The sequence below is a fragment of the Amia ocellicauda genome, chromosome 16 (genome assembly GCF_036373705.1).
Source record: "Amia ocellicauda isolate fAmiCal2 chromosome 16, fAmiCal2.hap1, whole genome shotgun sequence".
In the NCBI taxonomy this organism is placed as follows: Eukaryota; Metazoa; Chordata; class Actinopteri; order Amiiformes; family Amiidae; genus Amia; species Amia ocellicauda.
In genome coordinates this window covers 18,867,121-18,885,633 of record NC_089865.1, presented here as the reverse complement: position 1 = coordinate 18,885,633, position 18,513 = coordinate 18,867,121, and the positions used below count along the sequence as shown (strand labels likewise).

Genomic DNA, 18,513 nt, shown 5'->3' with positions numbered 1-18,513 from the left:
GGATGCATTTATTTCATTCCATGCTGCTAATAAAACTAATTCCTTTGTGATCCCACACGGCACTTTATCTTCCGAGATAATGTAGCTGATATTCCCTGTCTGTCTACAAGTCAAGCACACATCTCTGCTTCTGAAAGCAAAGTATTTCCTTAGTGGGTGTGACGGCCACTTACTGCCACGTCTGGCACTAGGTAGTTAACCGTCCAGAAAACCTGGATGCGTCCGGACACTTAAACCAGTGGAAACACCCGTTTAAGCATCTGGATGTGTCTGCCAGTAGAAACGGGGAACTAGTGTTGAATTATGAATGGTCTAGAAAGATTAATTGACAGGAGGGGGAAGTGAGAAAAGACTTGATGAAACTAACTTAACATACTAAATTCAAAAAGAGAGGGAAATCTAGATCCTACCAAGAGATAGAACGTAGACATTTCCCTACTCTAACATGATTGTGCTGTCGGAGAAGCCAATTGGAAGAAACCTCCTGCTGAGGTCCTTACACCCTCTCTCTGTGCTGCTGTCTCTCTCCTCCTCTGTCCGTGCCTTCAGAGTCGCAGCAAAGGCTCCCGGCTGAATATTGTCATCATTGCTGAGGGCGCCCAAACCAGGAACGGGGAACCCATTTCATCCAACTACGTGAAGGACGTAAGTGTGAAAGCTGCCCCTAGTCCTTCCCTAGGGCTTTCTTAACATCTCTTCTGTTTTTGTTATCTTTTTTTTTTTTTTTAATTAAGCCTGTTTTATGATTTCTAACGTTACTGCAAGGCTTCTCGTGTTTCTGTGGTGTTTGTGAAACGTGTTCCCAATGGTGACAGCTCAACTGTCCTTTTCATTCTTAAAGAGAGAAAAGTACTAGATCCTGTTTGTTTTGGGAGATGGAAAAAATAATAGTTGTTAGCTGTCAAATTGATGGCTAGTGACCATAAAAGCCCAAACTCTGGCACATTTTGAGAAATTTCAAACCTATATCAATGCAAAAAAATATATGAAGTTTTTGCAGTCAGATTTAAGGCTGTACCTATAGAAGAGACAGAGTTTAGCACATATTGGGAAGCTTAAAATGATCTATAAGTGCTAAAATTCCCAAATAATGTTACAGTTAGGCCTAGGTTTTGATCTTTACTGTAGCCGTTGGGTTTTTGTGTCAGGATGGTTGAAGTGGCTGCGATATGAGCTGTGCTCTGTCTCCATGCAGCTGGTGGTGAAGAGACTGGGCTACGACACACGGGTGACTGTCCTGGGACACGTGCAGCGCGGGGGCACCCCCACGGCCTTCGACAGGGTGCTGGTGAGTCCACCTCTCAGCGAGAGATGGGGCCTAAAATTGTCAATTCCCACATATACGGTGCAACTTTCACACCCTGTAATCTTTTTGTTGTCGACTTCTGAAGTCTAGCTGAAACTCCAAATCTAGGATTAATGGGTGGTGGGGAAAAAAACGTTTTTTCGAGGTTTTATCTATTTCTGTATTCCCATTCCTGATTGGTACCTTGAAAGTTTTATTGTAAGATAAGATAATCATGAGCACATCTGGCTCTGAAGGAAATTGACTGAAAGTCCCTTGACTTTGGACTCTCTGACTGGGTGTGTTTTCCCACAGGACAGAACTATTATGGTCGATTGGGGTTTTACAATGTTGGATATTTTGACTTTTTTCATGGTTTTATAGTACACCAAATGCTGTCAGATTTAAATGTTGTTTAGAGAGAAAATAGTTACCTACAAGTGATAACAAGACATCAGCCAATCAGAAGCTTAAAATAAAGTCTTACTTAATAATAATATTTTAACAAACTATGATAACCCTTCATGGTTAACATGGAGATCAGTCTGTGCAGTTGATTAGATATGGGAGCATTATAACCAGAACTCACGAAAGGCTGATTTGCTCATGTGGGAGATTATATCAGTAGCTCTTAATGTCTATATTTAGAAATGCTAAGTCAGCACCATCTGGTGGGCGAGATGTTTTTGGCTCTTTATTGAAGCGTTGGCTCCTTGATAGAAATGTATATGGTGCATTATTATTAGTTATCTGTGCATAGCCTGGACTCAGTGCCAGTGCTGTTTCTCTCCACAGAGCAGTAAGATGGGGGTGGAGGCAGTGGTGGCCCTGCTCGAGGCCACTCCAGAGACCCCTGCCTGCGTCATCAGTCTCTGTGGAAACCAGGCCGTGCGTCTGCCGCTGATGGAGTGTGTGCAGATGGTACGTCCGGCCACAGACCCATCCACCCAGGGGGTCCTGGACCCAACTGACCTGCACTTGACCACTGCATTGACTGACACAATTTTGTGAAAAGTGCCTTACATGTTGTACAGTTTTCTCATCACAGACTGTTACACGAGGGACTGCAACCAAAGCTCAGTGCTGAGAAGTTCAAAAGCAGAACTTGTGCAACCCCTAAAGATGGGGTAGATGAATATGGATATCTACAGTGAGGGAAAAAAGTATTTGATCCCCTGCTGATTTTGTACGTTTGCCCACTGACAAAGAAATGATCAGTCTATAATTTTAATGGTAGGTGTATTTTAACAGTGAGAGACCAGAATAACAACAAAAAAATCCAGAAAAACACATTTCAAAAAAGTTATAAATTGATTTGCATGTTAATGAGTGAAATAAGTATTTGATCCCCTATCAATCAGCAAGATTTCTGGCTCCCAGGTGTCTTTTATACAGGTAACGAGCTGAGATTAGGAGCACTCTCTTAAAGGGAGTGCTCCTAATCTCAGCTCATTACCTGTATAAAAGACACCTGTTCACAGAAGTAATCAATCAATCAGATTCCAAACTCTCCACCATGGCCAAGACCAAAGAGCTGTCCAAGGATGTCAGGGACAAGATTGTAGACCTACACAAGGCTGGAATGGGCTACAAGACCATCGCCAAGCAGCTTGGTGATAAGGTGACAACAGTTGGTGCGATTATTCGCAAATGGAAGAAACACAAAATAACTGTCAGTATCCCTCGGTCTGGGGCTCCATGCAAGATCTCACCTCGTGGAGTTTCAATGATCATGAGAACGGTGAGGAATCAGCCCAGAACTACACGGGAGGATCTTGTTAATGATCTCAAGGCAGCTGGGACCATAGTCACCAAGAAAACCATTGGTAACACACTACGCCATGAAGGACTGAAATCCTGCAGCGCCCGCAAGGTCCCCCTGCTCAAGAAAGCACATCTACAGGCACGTCTGAAGTTTGCCAACATCTGAATGATTCGGAGGAGAACTGGGTGAAAGTGTTGTGGTCAGATGAGACCAAAATCGAGCTCCTTGGCATCAACTCAACTCGCCGTGTTTGGAGGAGGAATGACCCCAAGAACACCATCCCCACCGTCAAACATGGAGGTGGAAACATTATGCTTTGGGGGTGTTTTTCTGGGGACAGGACAACTGCACCGCATCAAAGGGACGATGGACGGGGCCATTTACCGTCAGATCTTGGGTGAGAACCTCCTTCCCTCAGCCAGGGCATTGAAAATGGGTCGTGGATGGGTATTCCAGCAAGACAATGACCCAAAACACACAGCCAAGGCAACAAAGCAGTGGCTCAAGAAGAAGCACATTAAGGTCCTGGAGTGGCCTTGCCAGTCTCCAGACCTTAATCCCATAGAAAATCTGTGGAGGGAGCTGAAGGTTCGAGTTGCCAAACGTCAGCCTCGAAACCTTAATGACATGGAGAGGATCTGCAAAGAGGAGTGGGACAAAATCCCTCCTGAGATGTGTGCAAACCTGGTGGCCAACTACAAGAAACGTCTGACCTCTGTGATTGCCAACAAGGGTTTTGCCACCAAGTACTAAGTCGAAGGGGTCAAATACTTATTTCCCTCATTAACATGCAAATCAATTTATAACTTTTGTGAAATGTGTTTTTCTGGATTTTTTTTGTTGTTATTCTGTCTCTCACTGTTAAAATACACCTACCATTAAAATTCTAGACTGATCATTTCTTTGTCAGTGGGCAAACGTACAAAATCAGCAGGGGATCAAATACTTTTTTCCCCTCACTGTACATATATATTTAAACAAACACGTACAGTAATTCACTAACTCCCATTTAAAAAAAAAAAAAAAAAAATTGCTTTTTGTCTTTGCATAGTAACTTCCAAAACACTTCTGTTGACTTTTACACCTGCACTCAGATGTACCTATCGATAACAGCATTTGTGGCCACTACGTAAATTCCCATTCCCATTCAGCAACTGTACTCCACTGCTTTTGAAATTAAAAAGACAGAAGGCAATGTTTTGACTGGACACATTGAGCCTCTTTGTCTGTGTTTACACGCTGGTAAAAGTAATGACTGGAGAGGTAGTATCGTGCCTTCTTCTACAAGTTATGATTTCAGAGAGTTCTGGTTTATACTCTACTAGTCTAACAAGTCCTGCTTTGGACATTTGTAGTTAAACATCAGTCAAAAGCATTTAAAACTGTAACCAGCAGAAACCACGTTAAAGTGGTTATGGTGGTACTTCTGCTGTGGTGGTTCTCAGCCCTTGTCCAGGGGATCAACTGTTTTGCTTTTATTTTCCCAAATTAAAGTTAAATTACTTAATCGAACCTTTAACTGTACTAATCATTTGCACACAAAAAAATAAAAAAATTGTTTAGCATACAAAAAGCTAGAGAATTCAAGTGTTTCATGTTCTTTAATAATTTAAAGTGCCCAACTGTTGAAAACCTTTAAGAATAATAATGTTTAAGCAAATGATCGGTTCAGTTAGGAGCTCAAACTAGCAGGACGTTGGGCTCCCGGGACCAGGGCTGAGCACCACTGCTCTTCTGTCAGGACTTGTTCACCAGCATGGAAACCCAACTGCTGAACTAGGGCTCTTTTGTTAACTGAACTGTGTTATGTCTTTAAGACCAAGGAGGTGCAGAAAGCCATGAATGAGAAGAGGTTTGAGGAGGCCATCATGTTGCGTGGGAAGTGAGTATCTATTATGAAGCATGGACCACCTGTAGAGATAAACATATCAAGAGGACATGCACTCAGTAAAAATGTATTTTTGAAACTAGCAAGCCTGACGGTGTAAAGGCTCACGCCCTTCATGCATTTATAGTCCGTAACACCATCCCGCTGTAGGACACTGAATTTCAGATGTCACTTTTTCTGAATTGTTTTTTTTTCTTCTTCAAATTATACGTATTGTGTAGTTGTGGTTTCAGTCTCTCTCACACTTTTAAAGTAAATGGTTTTTAAGTAAATGGTTAATATGGTTTTGTGGAGTGAACCTATAAAACATATTTTTTTGGTAGGAGGCAGTCTTCTTTTCACCATATATTTGTCTGGTATTCTTGGATTTTTATCTGCTTCCCTGATACATACACTGGAGTGCCTCTGGCATTTACTGGATATTTCTGCCTCTCATTTGGTCCTCTGTTAATCTCTCTCTCTTTTTATATTACAGGAGCTTTGAGAATAACTTCAACACTTATAAACTGCTGGCACATCAGAAACCTGCTCTCTCCAAGGTAGGAAGAGTTTGTGTATGTATGAAAGCTAAGTTTGTTTTATAGTTAGGAATTTGACAAAACTTTGAATAGCCCTGTGAAAATGGCGCTGGAGGAATTGAGTCTGGAGAAGTGTCCCACTGGCACGTACTGAGACCGCACTGCTCAAGCCACAGCATTGAAACTTAGTTTCCTAACAATCAGATTTGAGGAAGTCTTTTCCAACATTGTTTTCCCTAGATTCCCAATGGGAAATAATCTTGCACAAACAAACAACTGAAAGTAAGGCTTTCATTTTAATCAGCATTTTTATGTAACTAACCAACTTCTGGCTGATTTAACAAATGCTGTTGTTTGTTTTAGTTTTTTTCAAACGTTGAAAGAAACTCGAAAATAGAACTGATTTCAGAATGACTCCCAACATATTCATCCGGATTTGACTAGTTTAACAATTTTCAATTTAGAAAAGTTAATACCTATTTAACTGAATGTTATGATATAGGTGACTTTCCCTTCCCCCAACCAGACAGATAACCCCATTTATAGACATCAGAGTTGCACTAAAACATTTTTAAAATAATTGCTTTAAAGCTTACTTTATTGGTAATTCTACAATTCTAAAGAATAAATAGTAGGATATTAGCACAGCATATGATAAACAAGTCCAAGACAACCCAGGGACATTTAGATTGTCAACTTGTCAGATGCCATGGTCTTCTGATGCTCCTGAACATGCGCTCAGAACTTGCCACACCAGGGGGCCCAATTTAACAGAACTAGAAAAACATTGACTAAATAATTTGACACTGTCGAGTACATTTCAGTTTCCCAGATTAAAATAGATTTCCCTCTTGATCTGCGAGTAAAGCCTTCACCGCAGCTTCATGTCTTTGCCTCCGCAGAGTAACTTCTCCATGGCGATCCTAAACGTGGGCGCTCCGGCCGCAGGGATGAATGCCAGCGTGAGGTCTGCTGTCAGGGTGGGCCTCGCTCAAGGCCACAAGGTCTACTCTGTCAACGATGGCTTTGAGGGTCTTGCCAACGGGGCGGTAAGGACTCTTGTCTGTGTTGAAGGGCAGGGCAATCGGGAGCAAAAGCCCTAGGATCTATTGTGCACCATCAGCCTCAGTATCCTAACAACCTCATAACTCAGCTGGATAAGTACCTGAGCTTTCCAGGTCTTTGGTTATCCATCCATCCATATTCTATACCCGCCTCATCCAGTTTAGGGTTGTGGTGAGTGGACCGGGATGCCAGTCTACTGCAGGGCAGAGTCTTTGGTTCATAAAAGGAATGCATTAGTTCTCTGAGTAATAACATCCCTGTACTGTATGGACAGGTGACAGAGATGAACTGGCATGATGTAGCAGGCTGGACTGGTCAGGGAGGCTCTTTGCTGGGAACCAAACGGTAAGACTGCCGAGATGGTTTTACTGGGTTGTCTGAATGGACAGAATTGGGTTGAGGGTCACTGATGTCATCAGTTTGTACAAATCATACATTCTGACTTTTTTCAATCACAGTTAATCACTCCACATTTGCTGAAGTTTTGTGTTCATTATCTGACATGGCAACTGAATGCATTTGTGGATTGTCTACAATGTTTTTTGTTTCTCTTTTTGTTTTGTTTCAGGACTCTGCCTAAAACTTGCATGGAGAAGATAGTGGAAAATATCAGAAAGTACAACATCCAGTCCATGCTAGTGATTGGAGGGTTTGAGGTATCAGAAATCTCCTTATTAAATGTGGGGCTTTGCACACTGAGCTCTCTACATGTAGCTGCAGAGAGGATTGAGACCGTTTCTCGTTTATAGATGAGGCAGAATTGATGGGCTTTCCTATGAAAAGTAATGTAAAAGGTTTTAGTTGTATATTTATTGGTTTTGCTTATTGGGCTTTGTCTGTTTTATCCCATGCTTTTATTTTAACAGACTATGAACTAATAAGGAAGTGTATTGTAATTTTAAAACTCATGGTCAACCATTGTAGTTAATCAGTAAATCAAAGCAGCCAGTGCCTACTGCCCAGGCACTACTGACTGGTTGTGTGACCCCCACAGGCATATGAAGGGGTCCTGCAGCTGGTGGAGGCACGAGGGCAATATGACGAGCTGTGCATCGTGATGTGTGTCATCCCAGCCACCATCAGCAACAACGTGCCCGGCACAGACTTCAGCCTGGGCGCCGACACCGCCGTCAATGCAGCCATGGAGGTGAGGGGCACATGGACTGAAAGACAAAGTAGAATTGGAAGTGCTTCCGTTTGTGACTCTAAACCACTTATATTCGTACATTATAATGTCTTCCAAACTGTTGATGCAGATTTCATCTAAGCACAGATTCAGACCATGAGCTGTGAATGGCCCAGTCAGTGTCCATGTGTGAGTAGTTAGGACTTTGCTGCAGGTGAGGATGGGTGTACCACACGTGCCACTTCTCATAAATGTGGAACTTCGTCTCTCCCTTCCTGCAGAGCTGTGACAAGATCAAGCAGTCGGCTTCGGGAACGAAGAGACGGGTGTTCATCGTGGAGACCATGGGTGGATACTGTGGCTACCTGGCCACCACCACAGGCATCGCAGTGGGCGCAGACGCTGCCTACATCTTTGAAGAGCCTTTCAACATTCATGACCTCAAGGTGAGTTCTGCCAGGCCTAAGACGGTTGTGTCGTTTAGAACAGCCCTTACAAACGTTCCAGTGATTTTGAACGTCACGACTTGCTTTAGCACTGGAAATTCATGAAAATTCGAAATCTTCTGGTTTTATGGGAAAACTCTTAAGTAACTTAAACCAAACTCTTTCCAACAGTAGTATATTTTAAAGCAGTTGTGATGTCATATATATTAAGCTATGTTATTATGGTGTTTTTTGTACACAATATAATAACTTTAATTTATGCAGAAACCTTCTTTTCTGCCTTCTGAGGTAATCTTATGTTTTTTTTTTACTCTAGATAAATGTGGAGCATCTGACAGAGAAGATGAGGAATGATATTCAGCGAGGGCTGGTGCTGAGGTAACTACGGCACTGCTGCACTTTTAAAACAGAGGAAGTACAGGGTTTTGATTGGCTGAAACTGACTACAAGCATTGGGCACAATGAAGGGCCAGAAATAATCCTAATAGAGTTAATCACAAGAAGCAGCCTCCAAATAATCATCTGAATAGTGTTTCCTTCTTGAATGTTGTATTGTGAGCAGTGTGTAGATCATGCAGTGCAGATAGTCTGCCTCTGTAGGGCTGCTGATACTCACCAACAATGACTCTTAAATCATATCTGTCTGCCAAACCACACTTTACAGGCTCTTGTTGACAGGCACAGTATCTTCCTCAATCTGTTTACTATGCATTAATGTATTTTGCACCCTGTTCAGCAGTTAGATCACTGACCTTGTCCAGTTAATTGTTATAATGGACAATGAGCACATCTGTTAGAACGGTAATCTCTACCCCAGTGAGGTACTTAATGGTCTTTAACTGTAGCACTTATGTGGACCCAGACTTGTCTGCTTTTGTACATTATAATATGTAAACCGTGTTGAACGTGCGTCATGAAACAACAGGCTGTATAATTTATTAGTATTTGTTCCTAGGATAGCCTTTATTCAAAGAACCTGGTTCATATGGTCTAGTGCGTTTCACTGGAAGATTGGAACTGTGTTTTTGTAACAGTAATCCACATATATTTAAATTGATAACTTGTAAAATATCTCTAAATTTGTTCTCTCAAGATCAGAACAATTGTGTGCTTTGTGCTAATTGTATTAGTTTGAATAATAGTAATACAAATGGTATAATAAGTTATATAATAGTATAACATACGTCTGTGTGTGTTTCTGTGAGAATCCTATTGCTGTTGGTTTCTCTCAGTGCTATCAGGTAGTGTGTATTTGACTGTAACCCTAATTACAACCTGAGTCACCTTGCTGACATGGGTGTGTCTCCTGCTCCTCCTCCCCCAGGAATGAGAAGTGCCACAAGTACTACACCACTGAATTCATCCACAGCCTGTACTCAGCGGAGGGAAAGGGCATCTTCGACTCGAGGATGAACGTGCTGGGCCACCTGCAGCAGGTAGGGTGGAAACCCCTCCGCAGACTGGCAACTGTGTTGATCTGTATCAGTAGTACAGTCTCCTGTCATTAATGTGTGATAGAATGGCTCAGAATTGCATCACATGACTTTGTTACAGTAGCTTAAAACTGGGCCTCTGCCAGTGTTGGTATTTTCTGATTTATTCCCACATTTAAAAGGTAAAGGAGTCCATCAAAGACGTTTCCTTTGTAAATGTAGTTTTTAGAGGAGTAATCGTGAATCGCGCCGTTTTCCCAGTTTGTGTTTTTGGTCTTTGGTGTACATGGTGTTTTAGCTGCACTGCCTCTGTAAAGCCGTGCCATGACCTCTGTGTGCCTCCTCAGGGAGGGGCCCCCACACCCTTTGACAGGAACTTTGGCACCAAGCTGGGAGTGAAGTCGGTGCTCTGGATCACTGATAAACTGAAGGAAACCTACAGACAGGGTATGTAGTGCGGTTGGGTGCTATACTGGTGCTGCATTTTACCGCGGTTTAGATATACTATAGTATAGATCCATGTTCTGCCGATCAGGATGGGGTTTGTGCTCACGGTGAAAACACATCTGACTTTTTGACACACCTCAGGGACCCTGTAATTTATGCAGATGTTTGTATATTGGATTTATCTGCGGCATAACAATGTTTAAAATAAATAAAGCTCCTAATAAAAAGACGAGGCCTGCAGCACAGCATTCTTTTGAGCAAAGGGTAAGTGTTCATAATAATGAGGGCTGCCAACTTTTAACTTATTTCTGCTGTCACTGCCTGACAAATAAGCTCCATAGTATACTAAACAATTGAGTGTATTATTTCATTCTCTAAAATATAGTAGACCTATAAAGAATTAGGTTGCTTGATTTATACTGTGATATAATGGTTACGGCTATATTTTTGAATTTTTGGAAGTTGTATACCATCCCATCTCTAATATGGATGTGCACAACTGCCTGCTGCTCCTTTGCTAGTGATTCAATATGACAGCTACACAATAACAGTATTGATATCGGTCCGTGTGTGTTCGCAGGGCGTGTATTTGCCAACTCTCCAAACACCGCCTGTGTGATCGGCATGACCAGGAAAGTCATGTCCTACAGTCCTGTCACAGAGCTGAAGGCTCAAACTGACTTTGAGTGAGTATATCTGCCCCTTGTCTGGACACTTCCTTCAGTTTTCTGTATTCAATTTAAACATTGTAGAAAACAAACATACACATTGGTTTATAAAATGTACTATTACTGTAATGACATGGGCAAACTGGTTCCTAAAGGGTGCTGATGAAGTGTAATGGTGTCTTTGTTCGTCGTTATTCAAATTGTGTTTTTATGTGTATCTAAAACTGTGTTCTTGGCTGTGGGACAATTTCCAAGTGTGTTTTTGGCTCTAGAAATTGAGATGCATGTCCACATTCTGCATTCTCAAAATTGTGAGAATGCCTGTGGTCAAAATAAACAGCCCTAATGTCGTTCTAGGGAAATCTGTTATACGTGACTTTCAATCTGAGCACGTTTGCCCATAATCTCCTGCTTCAGTATGTCCTTATATAATCATCTGAAAGTTGCACAATAATAAGTTTATGATACTGGTGTGTCTTCCTAAACTGCGGCACTCAAGCTATTTTGGACAGTTTAGGGAATTAATCGCGTGTAAAACTGAACAAATATCGGGGGGATTCTTTATCTGTCTGTAAATCTAAACCTGTAACCTGTATCCTAAAGGCACCGCATGCCCAAGGAGCAGTGGTGGCTGAACCTCCGTCTGATGCTGAAGATGCTGGCCAAGTACCAGACGAGCTTTGATGAGTACGTCACCGGGGAGATTGAGCATGTGACTCGCCGGAGCCTCAGCATCGAGACGGGCTTCTGAGAGCCCCGCCCCGCCACTCCGTCCGAGCCCAGGCTCCACTCCTCTGTCCGTCTCCACCGGAGGACCATGGCTGTACCCTGTACCCAACAGCCAGCCCAGTTCAGAATGTATCCCTGTATCTCTGTGTTGTGCCTAAACCTTGTGAACCTCAGATAGCTTGACCCTTTTAACACCTACATACCATCTTTCAAGGAACATCTTTACTTCTTAACCAACACTAATTAAGTCTTCTCTTCTGTTGACTGATTTCATAGACAATGATGTCATCACTCTTTCATTATCTAATATTTCGAATATTTTTTGTTTGCTTCTGTAAAGTCTCAACTTGTTTAATACTTTAGTTTGACAGACTGTGGCAAACGTTTAAGCAAGCTGGTCATCGCAGTGTGTTAAAGGAAAAGCTTGAATGACGACAAACATTTCTATGATTAAACAGTGTTTTTCAAGGGGAAATAACGATAGTTTTTACTCCTCTAAACATTTGACATTGTTCAGTGTTGTAATATCATTCTAACCTGCCGTGGTTTCGAAATTTGTTAAGTAATAATGAAACGCCAGTACAGGTTGTAATGGTCAGAAAGGGACAGTGCTAACACTCCACATCTCAGATAACTGACCAAGTGTAGAGTATCACTGAAAGTGGCTCGGACTGGATCTCGGTACGATACTGAATGTTTGTACTTTTTTCTATAAAGAAGAACACAACCTGGAATGCTATTTTATTCTGATGAGCCGGGGAGAAACTGAGAAATTGCATTAAAGCTATTAAACCGTTTTAACTGAAGACACAGTTGACCCATGTGGATATATTTCCTGGATACAGGTATAAAATGATTAACTGTTTAAAGTGAGCTTCTGTTGTTTCCTCTCAGTGGTGTTAAAGGCTGTGTTTTCTGGGGGGTTTGTTTTGTAGGGTGAATTCAAATATATATATTCTTTACAATTTCAGCCATAAGTCCTTATGAGAAGTATTATTATGATACCTTATGTGCTGCATCCTAAATGGAAAGGTTGACATTTTTTTATGGAGACGACACACTCACTGGGACCAATAAACACCTTTCATAGATAATATTGTGTATAAAATGCTTTATAAATTTAATATTGGTATAATGGAGTATTATCTCTCTGGACATTTTCAAGAAAGATCCTACAATTTCAACCTTTCCCGAAAACAAAAAATAGGAAGTTGAAAGTTATTTGCTGATTCATTTACTTCAATAAATATCATTAATTAAACTATGTATTTATCAATGAGTCTTCTCACAATTTTAAGAACACTGGTTTAACAAAGTGAAAATGAAGGATTCCAGCGAACTAAAGTGAGGTAAAACATCAGGTGTGTAAACCTTTGATGGCAGGGTTGGGGTTCCAGTCTTTCCATTCGAATTCCATTTGTAATTCCTTTTTCAATTTGGTTCCAATTCCAGTAGAGACCCTCATGTCAATGGAAAGAGAATTGGAATGGATCTGAAAAAGGAACTGACCCCACCCTGTTTGACTGACTAGATTACCAACTGAACATCTTCATCAAAACATTTTCTAATGGAATACTATGCAACATTTCTATAACACATGAATTGCAAAAAACATCCCAGTTTTTTTTTTTTTCTCTTACAACCGTAAGAAAAACAAATATTAAGTTAACAGCATTGAAGGAAATGTATAAACCATTTCAATCATTTCAATTTAATTGATTCAAGATTTCTAGAACAGTGAAAATCGGGAGACTATAAGCATAAATATGCTTTACGGTCATTTAAAATGTATTTGTATACATAAAACTAATGAATATTAAAACCTGAACTAACTCCTAAATCAATGGTGTCCAAAGACCAAATATTACAGTGCACTACTGCTGTCTGTTTAAACTTACAATGATGTTTCTGTCCTGTATTGATCAGTTTCAGTGTTTGTGCCAGTAGAGAAATGGTGCCCTCGCTAAAACTTCCCGAAGTTGAGGGAGAAAGAAAAGGGATCGTCACCACTGCCCTGCTCCTTTCGGTGAGAATTGTGGGTGGAGCTCTTGGAGGGAAAGGAGAATTGGAACTCCTCTTCCTCTCCCCCGCTCTCCAGCTGCTCGAATAGGAAGCCTTAGGAAAACCAGGGAATTCTTTGTTACCTTTGCTTTGGTTGGATATTTTCCTTTCAGGTAATACTATGGGATGTTTAATGGTATGAGGCTCTTACACTGAGTCTTCTGTGGTATAATATTTTTCTCTAATACATTCTGTTGTACTTTGTGAATTCTACACTGTTATAACATGAACACAAGGAAAATGCATATAGTAAAATGACTATTTGAATGAGTGGAAACACAAATTCCGAAACACGGCATCTTAACTTACCAGACTGTTTGCAGCCTGAAGTTGAAGTTGATTTTTTATTCTGAAAACCAAGAAGAAGAAAGTTTTCTTTTAATGACCATTCCTTTTAATGTTTTTTTTTGTGTTTGTCCTTTGATGGCTCTATAAAACAAGGCATATGTTGGCATTGGAAGTATTTCAATTACCTTTTCGCCGAAGTAAGAGCTGCTGAAAGAAAATGGGTTGTCCTAAAATGAGACAAATATATATTTTAGTTTTGACTTCCTGACCACCTCTTCACCAAGCAGCGATGCCTAGATCTCATCGCCACCAATATCTTGTGCTTGCTGTGACTGTATTGGTCGTTTTTGTTTCTCACCTGCTCGTGGGACGACCCTGTCCCAAACACATCACAGTCGAACCCAGAGAATGAGCTCAGAGCCGAAGCTTCCTGAGGACCAGGACTCATTGAGAAGACAAAGGCTGGGGAGTGTGAACCTTCAGGGTCACTGGAGCTCCTGTGGAAATGAAAACACCTGATGGTATTTCCTGTGGGCATACATTCATAAAATGGAAAAAAATAAGTGTTTGTCATGCTGGGGTTCTGATCTGCAGGCTGGCAGACAGTTAGAGCAGTCAGGTAGAGTGATTAAGGCAGAGGAACTCAAACCACACAATTGTATAAAAAGGGTAGATTACTCCGATGCGAAGGTGGCCTACTTTAGCGTGAAGGTCGGTGTGCTTGCTGAGATTTTCATTCTGGCTGGGGGAGTGGAGGAGAACGGAGGGGGTCTGTCTTCCTTCTTTTCTCCCTGCTGTGTGTACGGCAGGGCTGGCTCCTCCACTCCTGCCCCACTCTCCTGAAGGTCGTCACTCTCGGCATTACCAGGCAGGTGAGGATGATGCTCCTGCTGGGAGGTTTATTTGTTTGTCATTATTCATCCCTCTTCTGTGCTGTAACATCTGAGTGTAGACTAAAGATTAACACGTGTAAGAATGTGTTTTTATGTTAGGATTTCTAACACCCCTGCTAAGCAGAACAGAGTCAGTAGGCAAAGTAGGCAATTCTACTTATATTAAATGTACAGGACCATAAGTAATGTGCTTACAAATATATTAAATTAAATAATATATTACCTTTGTTCCAGCCTCAGGTCTCTGCTCCTGAATTGCTACATTGATAAAAGAGTGTGTTTCTTGTAAAACACTTTGATGCAGAGCTTGTTCCTGGTTTGTATTCATAAGCTGCCCTGGAAAATGAATATGTTTCTTGTAAAACATCATTTGAGCTGAAGCTTTTCTGAGAGCTCAGCATGTTACAGCCTTTTCACGCTGACAGCACAAAGTCCTGAGAGTTTGTTTAACTTTCATCCGAGCGGTTTCTCTGTTCATAGCATCAATACTTGATGAAAGATGGTAAAAACTGCCACAGAAAAACCTTGGTAAAGATACAACGTGTAAAGAGTTTTTTTTTTTTTCATGTTTCACTCCAGTAGTATTTGATGTATTTGTTCGTAGAAGTTTTTGTTACTTACCATGCATTTCTGAATTTGTCCGCATTTTGTTTAAACCCACAAGAGGCAAAGAGGAACCAGGGAGAACACTGGGGAGGAAACAAGCCACAGACTGAAGCAGGCAAGAGACTGTGTCTCCCTTCAAAGGCTAAAGAATATTGTTAGATGGAGATTCTAAGTTCACTCCAGAGGAGCCACTTAAACACAATTACTCGTTCAAATAAAGCAATGCTAATATGAAATTCACTTTGCAGTATGTTTGGGAAATGGCATCAATGATCAGAAATCTTTCTACAGATTATGAATGCATCACATCAACAAAACCTACTGTTCTTCTCTGTGTTTTTCATTAGCCTCTTTCTCCTCAATTTCCAGTTCCTCAGCATTTCCTGCCTTCCCATCCTCCTGTTCCACAGACGCAGTGCTCTGATTCAATGGAAATTAAGCAAATCTAAATTTATATCGCAGTACTGCATAATACTTTTAAGCATTATGACAGCATTTTTTGTAATCAGATTCTCTTCTGGTCAAACTCAGCTGGTGAAAATAATGTGGGGGTTCATACCTTTGACTGTGACAATAAATATTACTAAGAAAAGGGCAAATGGAGGAATATTTATTCATGCGAGCCAAGCTGATCATAATAAAGCAGCCTCTATCACCCAGACACTTGTGCGCCACCTGCTGGTGTGTCACTTCCATGGTGGAAATGGCCGCCTCCAGCTGCGAGTCGTCTTCACATTTTGAATCTGTCTCAGTCTGAACCCCAGCTGTGCTCAGATTCATTGGAGCGCTGAGCAGAGGGGGAGTTAAGAGAAATACAGGTCACTAAAACAGCAGATATAATACTAATAAGTGCCTCACATCTGTTTGATGAATACTTCTAGGGTGAGGTATAATTAACAATAAATACAGTACATAACTACAATGCAGAAATACTGTTTTCTGTATTGTAACTTATAATTTTAGACAGATACACCTTCATTACAGTGGGTTCTCTTCAGTGTTGGATCAAGCAAATCATGGATTCAAATCATTACTATTACAAACTTGCTTATTGAATATACCACAGGAAAAACAAAATGAGAAAATGTATTCGCACATATGCTGTACTTCATCATAACATTCAGTTGTAGTTCAAGAAATATGTAATTATACCAGCATTGCATAGGGTGTCATTAGCAAAATACTACATTGATGGCCAGCCTTGTCAAAGGATACAACTGGGATGCGTACTGTGACGCAGTAGGAGGGCTACCTGAAATAGAAACAAATAATGTAATTGAATGCAGAGGTAAAACTGTATTAAAATGCTAATTAAACTCTATATAAGTTGTATGTATTAATTGTATTGAATATGCTAACCCATGTCAACAAAAAGGAAACAATATGTTAAATACAAAGCTGTATATTCCAAAAGTATAAATGTAATGAGAACCATCTATTACAAAGATTTTAGGTTTAAATCATCTTAGTCACAGAAGGTGAAACTGGGTTACCTCTGAGAGCCTGCAGCTCCCTCTCTCTCTCTGCTATCTGTTGATCAATTGTCCTCAACCTCTGTTCAATCTCATCTCGCTCAGACTGTTTTTGCAGAAGCTGCTGGGCTAGAGGGTTTTGACAGTAACGGGCTTTGTGCTGTTGAAACACCTCCTTGTAACTTTCAGTTCTCTCCTGATACATCTTCCTGCATTTGACAGACAGGGAATTGTAAATATATGAGTCTCAATGTTGGAAACTAAGCATTTGATTATTCATTTTCTAATATATTACCCTTACCATCAAAATACAAATATAAGAAATATAAGTATATTTAAACAAATCACAATTTAAATCAAGTAAAGTGAATCACAAATTACTTAAATCTAACCATTGGTGTTTTCTTTATAAAATGCTACACAGATTGCAAGCACTGCATTCGATGCCTCTCCCAGCTAATGTAAGTTCCAAAGTTATACGTACGTGTCTTCATTGGTGTTTACTTGATATCTTTCTAATTCAGCCTGTAGTGTTTTCTCATACTGAAGCAGAATACAGTTGGTTGCCTTCATACTAAAGATGGGAATTTGAGACAAGGTAAAAGACGAGTGAAGACAACATTGTTGACTATATACAATGGTTTTCAAAACCACTTTGTGGATCAGACACAGTTGTGAAACCTCTGACCTCTCTGAACCCTGTTCTGAAGCTCTCACCTTTTAATATTGTCTTTATAGTGCTTAACAAGCTTGCCTCTGTGTATTAGTTCCTCGTCAAATGTATCAATTTTTTTCTTGATCTCTTGGAGATGCGTCTTCTTCTCACTGATATTTGCTGAGAACGCTTGTAAAAATAATTGAATTATACTTTAAATAAAAACAAAAGATGCATACATACAAATAAATGGCTTTCTCTATAGCGTTTATTGTCTAGCACACAAAGCAAAACTATTTATTTCATCACATTTTACCAATTCAGATATAATAGTTAGCCTATCAGCCACTGCAAATTGTACTTGTCCAAGTCAATACAAAAGTAGACAAACTGCAAGGAATTGCATATTACACTACAGTTGTTTTCACATTAAAAAGAAAGCAGAGACAGAAGACCTTGGGAATGTTAAGTATGTCAATAATAAATATAATAAAAATTATGATAATGCTAAACACTCACTTTGAATCTCATGTTTTACATCCTCCTTTTTCTGGAACAACTCCTGTGTCTGAAGAGCTATAATTAAACAATATATTTCTATAACTTAAATCTCTCAATGTACTAAAGCACAACAACAGTGAAGTTCAATTTGTGTGTTTTGTACATATTAAAAACAACTGTATAATGACTGCAGAGATCTCAATTTCGGAAAACAGATGAAGTGCCCATGAAGTCACAATTCCCCTGAGCTGAGGTGCGGTTGCTTGCATGCAGCTGTTCATGGGCTGGGCGGGCGGGGGGATCCAATGAATCATTGCAAAGCTATAAAATTTATTAATACTTAGTTTGTCAAAACACATATCAACAAACGTCCCAGTTGCACACAGACTCACCCAGACGCAGTAAAAGGTTGTCCATGTATGTCAAAGCGATCGAGTCCCCCATGTTCAGTGCAGAATGCAGATGTTCACACCTGCCAATGAGGAGGCAGGTGCTAGGTGTGTATTTTCAATATTTAGACCTAACCACGACGAATTTAAACTATGTTGTGAGAATAATAGACATATTCTGAATACATATCCACACAAGCTGAACTAAATGACTAATTATTAAATGTTGTTTTGTACAGCATACCTGGTGACCGAAACGTAGGATTCGCCGATAAACG

General features: G+C 40.4%; 2 protein-coding genes across 3 annotated transcripts in view; one reads left to right on the top strand and one right to left on the bottom strand.

Moving 5' to 3' along the window:
• LOC136712016 (ATP-dependent 6-phosphofructokinase, liver type) overlaps window positions 1-12,631 on the top strand; it is a 24,599-nt gene extending 11,968 nt beyond the window's left edge. Inside the window, exons 8-22 of the mRNA XM_066688685.1 lie at window positions 550-645; window positions 1,196-1,288; window positions 2,081-2,206; window positions 4,868-4,932; window positions 5,414-5,477; window positions 6,359-6,505; window positions 6,796-6,866; window positions 7,090-7,177; window positions 7,516-7,668; window positions 7,929-8,093; window positions 8,410-8,471; window positions 9,418-9,529; window positions 9,874-9,973; window positions 10,554-10,659; window positions 11,245-12,631. Coding sequence (XP_066544782.1) covers window positions 550-645; window positions 1,196-1,288; window positions 2,081-2,206; window positions 4,868-4,932; window positions 5,414-5,477; window positions 6,359-6,505; window positions 6,796-6,866; window positions 7,090-7,177; window positions 7,516-7,668; window positions 7,929-8,093; window positions 8,410-8,471; window positions 9,418-9,529; window positions 9,874-9,973; window positions 10,554-10,659; window positions 11,245-11,392 — 1,596 coding nt within the window. The 3' untranslated portion in view covers window positions 11,393-12,631. The remainder of the gene's footprint in view (window positions 1-549; window positions 646-1,195; window positions 1,289-2,080; window positions 2,207-4,867; window positions 4,933-5,413; window positions 5,478-6,358; window positions 6,506-6,795; window positions 6,867-7,089; window positions 7,178-7,515; window positions 7,669-7,928; window positions 8,094-8,409; window positions 8,472-9,417; window positions 9,530-9,873; window positions 9,974-10,553; window positions 10,660-11,244) is intronic.
• LOC136712017 (protein SIX6OS1) lies at window positions 12,628-18,513 on the bottom strand. Of its 2 annotated transcripts, XM_066688686.1 has the most exons (15): window positions 18,239-18,513; window positions 17,865-17,921; window positions 17,408-17,534; window positions 17,175-17,264; window positions 16,712-16,899; window positions 16,434-16,470; window positions 15,894-16,005; window positions 15,541-15,638; window positions 15,234-15,301; window positions 14,836-14,948; window positions 14,419-14,609; window positions 14,078-14,216; window positions 13,905-13,946; window positions 13,741-13,780; window positions 12,628-13,485 (listed from the first exon to the last, which is right to left on the bottom strand). In XM_066688686.1, the coding sequence occupies exons 1-15, from the start codon at window positions 18,288-18,290 to the stop codon at window positions 13,334-13,336; spliced, it is 1,506 nt and encodes a 501-aa protein (XP_066544783.1). In that variant the 5' UTR covers window positions 18,291-18,513; the 3' UTR covers window positions 12,628-13,333. The 2 variants fall into 2 exon arrangements, with proteins under 2 accessions (XP_066544783.1, XP_066544784.1); XM_066688687.1 differs by lacking the exon at window positions 17,865-17,921.